The 8,134-nt window shown below is 35.2% G+C and overlaps 1 protein-coding gene across 1 annotated transcript; it reads right to left on the bottom strand.

Annotated features, from left to right (window-relative positions):
* Positions 1–4,843: 4,843 nt before the first annotated feature.
* LOC101725119 (upstream-binding factor 1-like protein 1) lies at positions 4,844–7,410 on the bottom strand. Its single transcript, XM_004843230.2, has 2 exons — positions 7,354–7,410; positions 4,844–5,608 (listed from the first exon to the last, which is right to left on the bottom strand). Exons 1-2 carry the CDS (start codon positions 7,408–7,410, stop codon positions 4,844–4,846), a joined length of 822 nt encoding a protein of 273 aa, XP_004843287.2.
* Positions 7,411–8,134: the final 724 nt, after the last annotated feature.

Here is an 8,134-nt window from a genome sequence, read left to right as displayed (position 1 = left end):
TGCCTGTTTTATGTATATCTGTTTTACTTATTCCTTTTCGGTGTTTAGGTTACCTTGAGAAGGCTGTGCTTAGCACAAGACTAGATTTTTGAAATATTTTACCATGGTTTGAGGAAATTGTATCCTAAAGAAGTACTTTGAATATGCAATAATGTACTTCTGTCGAGTGCTCCATTTGAAGAATCTTGAGAAGAGTAGTTACAGCTTCATTATTTTTTTAATTTTTTTGGTACCAGGGATTGAACTCAGGACCTCACGCTTGCGAGGCAGGCAACAGAACCACTGAGCTAAATCCCCTGCCCATGGCTTCATTATTTTTAATGTGTTTGAGAGAGAGATAAGTCTTTAAATTTTCATTTTAAATGTTCTTATTTTCCAGCCATCTATGTTCCAAAGTGCAGTGCACTGTGAATCTTGTTTTTTAAAATTTTGTAGGTGCTTTTATGTGTAACTTTGATTCATAGGCTGTTAAATGAATTGTTTTTGTACTTAATCATTGTAATTTAAACAATAAGGATGCAGTTTACATGCTTTCTACAAAAAAATAATTTAAGAAATAGCAGATGGTTTTAGGATTTGATGCCTTACTGAGACCTGAACATTTGGAGAGGTCTGGGAACTTAATAGATCTTTGGTAGCAAAGGTGAAATTTGATTAAACATGTTAAAAAATTAAGTTCAAGTTTCATGTTAATATATATATAAAGGATAAAGCCTCTCAATACTGTCAGGATTTTTGGTTACTGCTTGCTCTTTTGAGCTTTTAATATCATTATTTTTGTATTAAGTATCAGTTGGTAAACGCAGTTAACAAAGATATGTAAAAATTTATGCTACATGATTGGCTTGTACTTTTTATTTTGAAGTCTTTAGTACTTTGTATTGTCAAATAAAAAGAACTCAAATCTAAATGAATGACATCCTTCTACTGTAGGAATTAAATTCCTCTATGAAATTTAACATTGCGTTCTCTAGAAAAAGTTAATCAGTTTGATTTCCTCTTCCCTTTTTGCTGCCTTTGTCTGTATCTCCCCCTCTCTCATCTTCAACATTTACAGTATTTACAGTAAGAAGAGCAAAATTAATTTAAAAATTGGACTTTTTGCCAAGTTTTTCTTGCTGTGCTACCTCTCTTGGCTTTTTAGCTTTCTTTGTACCAGCAAACCTCCTTGCTCAGAGACTTTGTTTTGATTGACATTCATTATGTCTTTGGAGTCTATGAGGCAGTATTTTCTTTGTATATTACAATCGTAGTTATGATCATTAACACTTGGTCTTTGTGATTTTGACTATCTTCCAGCTTGGAGAAGGATCTCAAATGTATTATTATAACTTTAAATTGATGATGAGTAAAACAAACCATTTTGTCTGAAGGTATCTTTTGCCTTTATAGCCTGTCTCTGGGTCAATATTAGTAAAACAACAGTTATGATAAATCTTATTCCTGACAGCTTGGTGAAGCCTGGGTAGAATTTCTCATTTATTATGTCCTAAGACTTTAAAGTGCATTAATATAGTTGCCAAAAATTTTGAAAATAATCTTATGATGGGCTTTTTTAGCATTTTTTTTTTCTTCCTAGAATTGAATTATTGGGCTGGAGATTTAGCTCAGTGGTTCTGGTGCCTGCCTCGCAAGCACAAGGTCCCGAGTTCAATCCCTGGTACCAAAAAAACCCCCCAAGAAACAAAACAAAAAAACCCAACTTAAGTGCTAGAATTGAATTACTCTTGAGGCCTGTACTCCTAGGCCAGAAGGCAGCAGGTTGCAAATGGGCAGTACAAGCTGCTTTCAAAGTAGTGTTCTGGAGTGAAGTTTCAGGAAACAATGATAAATTATTATTTTAGAACAAAAGTGCCCTGAAAAGAGAAGATAGCTATAGTTGTGGAGCAAAGAGTATAAAGAGGGAATTGTACAAGGTATATCAGCACTTGAGCTGTATAATAACAGCTGGTCATTGCCTGGTTTAAGCATAGTCTGATATATATGGTGATTGCCAAATATTTTCTAGTCCTGAATGAAGTTATTTTTTTCTAGGTATGATTGCCAAGCAATCCAGTGAATCTAAAGTAATTTTTCTCATTTAAAAACCAGCATTTGGGAGTCTGTTTCTTTCTGTATTGATAGCCACAGAACCAAGTCTAGCCACTCTGAAGTGGCCGATAACCCAGAGCACACACAGCCCAGGTGCATAGTAGCCATACATTTGTCCTGAATGGTGACTTATTTCTTATCTTTCTTTCCTTGTGACAAATTGCATTTATTATTCAAATAGTAGTCTGTAGGGGCTGGGGATTTACCTCAGTGGTTCCTCTGCCTGCCTCACAAGCGTAAGGTCCCGAGTTCGATCCCTGGTACCCCCCCACCAGAAAAAAAACAGTGGTCTGTAGCTCTGGAAGAAGGAAGCTCTCGTGAATGGGAATAGACTTACTGCTCATATTCCAGCATGTACAAAGAAATGTTCATAATGGAGTTTACTCTGGGTACCCAGATTAATTAAATCACCAATAAAAAGATTGTTTACCTTAGGTCTTCTGAAATTATCAGAAGAGATGGTTTATCCATATTAGCAGCTTGAAAGCACAATGTAAAAGAAACTAAACTTCATAAGATGTTGCATTAGGGGAGTGATATTACTTAAGGGTGCTCTGAGGAGATTGAATGCAGAAATCAACTGTGGGATGTATGACTTTTTCTCTTTAGTATACTTCACTGTAAGAGTTAAGGCCCTAAATATTTATTTTGGAGGCACACAGTTGTTTGTTTTTAATGACCAGTCTTTTGAGTACCATGTTTAAAGACTTGTTTTTTACCCTTTTTCTTAGTTTGTCTGGCCAGGAAGAAGCTATTGAGTCTTGTTTTTATGTTTTGGTTTGGTTTGGTTTTCTTGATTTGTTTCTTTTGGGAGCACTGTCTTTTCTTTTGTCTGTGCTACATCCCTTTGGTGAATCCATCACTGTCAGAATTTGCAAGTAGTGATTTGCCTTCTGGAGAAGGTGACTTCACTGTGACCCTGTGAACACCTGTGTTCTTCTGACTCAGTGCATGGTCAGACTAGTTTGCTGGTCTTTGAGGGGTCTTCTTAGGATAGTGGACTTTTTGAGGTAGAAGATAACATTAATCTACTTTTAGTTTAGTGAATCCAGAGTTTTAAATATATAGCTATAGACTGGCAAAATATTTGGGGCACAACTCTACATTGTCATTTCTCAAGCTTTAAGAAAGGAACTCATGCTTTTGTGGTATTTAGGAATAAATTATGAACTGCAGCAAAAGAAAGCAAAGTAAAGGTTTTCAACTCAATGAAATTTAGAAAAACTTCAATAGTTTAGTTGATGGCAGATTGCGCTCTTCATGCACTATTATGGTATGCACTGATAGAAAAGCACACAGGATGTATCTGCAAGAATCTCTTTGTGCATTTCACTGCTGTCCTATGGCACTGATGTCTCTGGGTTCATTTTAGGTTTGTGTTTGGATGTTGCACAAATAACTATGAAATGTCAAATGCAAGTGTCTAAAGAAATAAGACTTTAATTGTCCTTTTCATTTAAAGTTAGGACAGGAGGTGGCTAATCTCACTTCCACTTAACAATATTACTTCAAACAGAAAAGGACAATAAACCATGAACTATTTTGATTTACATATTTTCCTTATATTTTGGATGTTTGCTTATTATCGTAAAACTTTATTGTACTTTCAAAAAAATCATCTTTGTTAAGTATTGAATCTTCCTAGATCTATGTATAATTCAGACTTAATTTTGTATTGGCTTTAATGAAACTTTAAAACCATCTTATTTTAGAGTAATTAATCAAATAAAATAATGTTTATGTATTAGCTAGCTTAAGTGAAATATCTCTTAAGATTGTCTTTCATCTAGCCAAAATAGGGCATAGTTTAGTTTGAATGGGAAAGGGAATAATTGTTTTTTTAAATTCTGTGCCTATTTCTAGAAGCAGATTTGAAGTGACTTTTTACATTATTCTGTGAAGAGTAGATAATGTTTATGGAACATAATCTTAAACAGTTTGGGAGTAAGTTTTAGTCTGAAAAAATAGATGTTTATGCTGAGTTATGTTAAGTGACTTATTTTTATTTGTGACATAACAAAAGCTGGAAGATAAATTTTTTTTTTTTTTTAGTTTTACAATTTTTATTTTCTAATTTTTGAAGTGAGTGACTGAAGTCTCATGGAGAGCTGAGAGTTAAATACAATAGTTAGTACCTACAGAAATACTGTCAACTGCATAAGTTTGTCAACTCCAAGGGCAGGGAATGGCCAACTTCTGACGCCAAGGAATAGGGAGAGATACCAGGAGTTTGTAGATTTTCCTAAACCACCTACCCCATGTCCCATCAATGACTCCTCACCCTAGAATCAGTGCAAGAGTCCTGAGGGAAAACTCCATGGAGAAGGGCAAAAGGCACAAGCTCGTGAGAGCAAAACTTCAGAACCACTCTCTCTTGGCTACTGTGACCCACTTCCCACAGCCCAAGCATCTCAATGTTTATATTCACAGATTTAATTAAGTGGAATACTTTGCACATGGTGTTGGGGGATAATGTGGGGCAACATCAGCTAATATATACTTATTTTTGCAGAAGGGCTACTGCTTCTGAGGTTTATATTATCTATATAGAAAGTACTTCTTTGAATTCCCATCTTCCCACCTATACTCCTTTGTACTGAGAAGGAAGAGGTAGAAAGAGGAAGGGTAAAAAGTACGAAGAAAAAAGGGTGCTGGAGGAAGTTTCCAGCCTTTGACATGGATGCCTGGAATTTGGTGGGCACTCAATAACAATTTAAGATGTGAACAAAGCTCAGATGTCTGAGGATTTTGCTCAGGAAGATAAACTACCATCTTCATGTTCATCTCCACTGCTGGAATCTGAGAAGTTTCTTGCTTCATCCTCTTCCCCATCTTCCTTCATTTTCCTTTTTGATCCCTGTGCGTGATGATAGTTGTTCTGGATTGTCTCCAAGGAATCTGTCTCTAGAGCCTCCAGCCCCTTTTCCTTTCTAAGTCCTTCTGGCAGGCACTTGGCTGGTGAGGATGGCATGTCTGCTTTTCTGAACTTGGGGCTTGCGCCTCCTGCCGTGGTCATGTTCTTCCCTTTACCTTGGCTTTTCTTTTTGTATGCAGCATATTCCTCAGGTGACAAAGCCTTGAGCCAGAGATCCAGATCCACCCTGTACTGTTTCTGTAGCTCCTCAGCCTGCTTTGCATAATGTTCTTTCAAGTTCTGGGGCACATGGTGCCAGCGTCTGCTAATCTCTACCATTCGCTCCCTCAGGGGCAAATGTTTTAGCTCCTTACTTGACCATGAATCTTGATGAAATTTGTTATATCCACTCATGGGGGGTTTCTTGGGCTCTTTATGAAATTTAAAATTCTTGCAAAATGCATCAGTTTTTGAAGGAGACCTCTCATTTTTCACATTTCCTTGTACACTCTTTGGGGCTTTGTTTCGGTGTCTCTTGGAACCATCAGATTTTTTGGAGTTCTGGACTAGATCAGGGTGGTTTTTCCTGAATTGAACCAGTTTTTCTTTAAAACTCTTTAAATTCCCCTTCTGGAATTCCTCCATATATTTCTGTTTTGCCTGCTATAAGGAAGACAAAAATTGATGAAGTGGTTTTTCTAAAAATTGGAGCCAGGGATTTAGCTCAGTGGTTTCATTGCGTGCTGCGCAAGCACAAGGACCCGAGTTCAATCCCCGGTACAAAAAAAAACAAATTAAAAATAAGTATGGGAATTGACTATATTAAGTGAAAAAAATGAAAATTGGAGTAAATGTGATATTTTGATACATTTGTAAACTTTATTTCTCCAGTAATTATTTTTGTCTTATGTGAAATCACTTAACATTTAATTTTTGCTTAAATTATAGCAATGTTTTATAACTTTACCTTGGAGGGCATTTTAATGCCTGGAGAAAAACTGTGTAAGTTAACTCTTTTAAGTGATTCTGTCTCCAGTAGTTTAAGTTCTTGCTGCCTTTCTTAGCTGTCAAGCACAGCCAAGAAAGAACCCCAAAATACCTGTTAAGTTCACCTTGTAGTTATAATAATTGAAACCTTTGAAACAGATATGTTGTGTCTGGATTTATTACAGTGGTACAGCAATAGCTTTGTCTTTTTCCTTCAGTATTAATAAAAGGGGGTGAGGACTGATTTTAACTTATCTTGGGTGTAACTGTCATAAATAAAAGATTTCTAGTGACTCATGTTTGTGAATTGAAACTTAAATGTTTGCAAGAACATTACAGTTCCAGAGACTTGGAGACTGTCAACTGTATTCTCCACTGAGAAGATGAACGAAGTTTTTGTGCTTTAGCCTTTTGTAAGCTTTTTGATGTAAATCACATCAGCTTAGAAACTAAAAACCTCCTTTTATAAAGTAGAATTATGAAAGGTTGCTCAAATATTAGCTTATTGTTTTAAAGTTAGGGTATTTGTAATGCAATACCAATAAAATTGGCTGCTTGGGTAGTTTTAGTAACCATCTTAACCTTATTTCTGGTACTGTTAGTTGTTATTGTGGGTTCTGAGTTACTTGTATTTTGGTTACCATCTCTTTGGACTAATAAAAAATGGTGAATATGATAAAAAAATAAAAATAAAGTTTTAAATTCAGATAGAAAGTTTTAGGTTGTGACAAGTGAATGGCATTTTAGCACATGATTTAAATAGGCTTTAAGAGTGGTAGGCACACCTGGTGTCAGAAGACTCCAGTATTCTGAGACTGATGGATAACAATCAAGATTAATAGAGTAGATCTCTCTTAAATAATACAATTGAGACCTATAATTGGTCAGTTAGCTTAAAAAGTTGGTTATAGCTGGGACTAATAAAATGTTAATAGGCATTTTACTTTCTTTGAAATATAGATTGAATTCATTCACCAAGCTTTAGATGTAAACATCTGCCAAGATCTTTTAGTACAGGTTATTGAATAGTGCTCTGAATTCTCTCCCCCCAAAAAAACCCTTTAATGTATGATTATGATCCCTAATCTGATTTCTTTGGAGAAAGAAAGACATTTTAAACAACTTGAATATAGAATACTTTCAGATATTTGCAAATGTTCTTATAATCTTTTCTAGTGTCTCCTCATATTTAATTAAAGTTAATTTTAGGTACTTCTTTACTGAGTTAATTTAGGGCTTAATTTATTGCTGTTTTTATAGGCCACATAATATATCAGGGTTTTTTGCACACATACTATGTCAGTTTTATGTAACTACTTAGACTTTGTACAACAAAGTCAACATTTAAAAGCAGTATTGAAAACAAATACAAATCATCTTTTTGGTAAGTTTCTGATTAACTAGAGGAAGAAGTATCTTACCTTGCTGGAGGATAGCTTATTAAGCAATGAGCCTTCAGCAAGATGAATAACAATCATACTTTTATAGAGAGAATAAAAAGTGAATCTGCTAAGTGGAGGTTGGTTAAGAATTTGTACTACATGCTAAGAATAAAGATCAGGAAGCTGCACATTGATAAAATGAGGTGTCAAGTAAGGGCAACAAAGTTTATGGAACTGTGTATGCTCAACTGTTAGCACCTGAATTATTTTCAGGTATGTGTTTCATATTTAGTACATTTATTTTTATTATTAAAATGTTAGAGAGAAATTCCATTTTTATCTACCAGTCTCTGTTTATTGTTGGAACATGGCTTGTTTCAAGACTGAATGTAGCCATCCCAAATTGTTTTTCATGTGTGCATAACTGTGAATCCTAATGATATGTAATGCCTAAAATTTAGCATTTTATCTTCCCTTTTAAAAATGAATAAGGTTCACCTGAAACGGATCTTAAATCTACTTGTATTTCCAAAGTGTTTTTGTGAATTTCATTTGGCAGCAAAATTTAAACCAAGAAATAAATATGGCTTTTTAAAATATAGTAAATCATTTTTAACCTCTTCCTTCTGTAGTTATGGGATATTGCTCTAAAGTGCTGAGATCATTTCTCTGTGTTCCCTAAATACCCAGCTTCCTAGCCATGCACACTGCCTAAGGGTTCAATAAGGAGGTTAATTCTTCCTTCAGGGTTGGCCTGAGGGTTAAAGTTCCTGAGGAGCCAAGTAGAGCTTGCAAGTAGTAAGAAGGCAGGTGGATAAAG

This window comes from Heterocephalus glaber, unplaced genomic scaffold, assembly GCF_053883595.1.
Source record: "Heterocephalus glaber isolate CG9 unplaced genomic scaffold, H.glaber_assembly_v1.0 deba00000071, whole genome shotgun sequence".
NCBI lineage: Eukaryota > Metazoa > Chordata > Mammalia > Rodentia > Bathyergidae > Heterocephalus > Heterocephalus glaber.
Note: the sequence above shows the minus strand (reverse complement) of the source record. Positions and strands in the feature narration are given on the sequence as shown.

Excerpts from the sequence above, each read along its gene's own strand:
- LOC101725119 (XM_004843230.2), bottom strand. The coding sequence starts at position 7,410 with ATGATTGTTATTCATCTTGCTGAAGGCTCATTGCTTAATAAGCTATCC. Across the intron at positions 5,609-7,353 it reads ATAAGCTATCCTCCAGCAAG|CAGGCAAAACAGAAATATAT; the intron begins GTAAGATACTTC and ends TCTTCCTTATAG.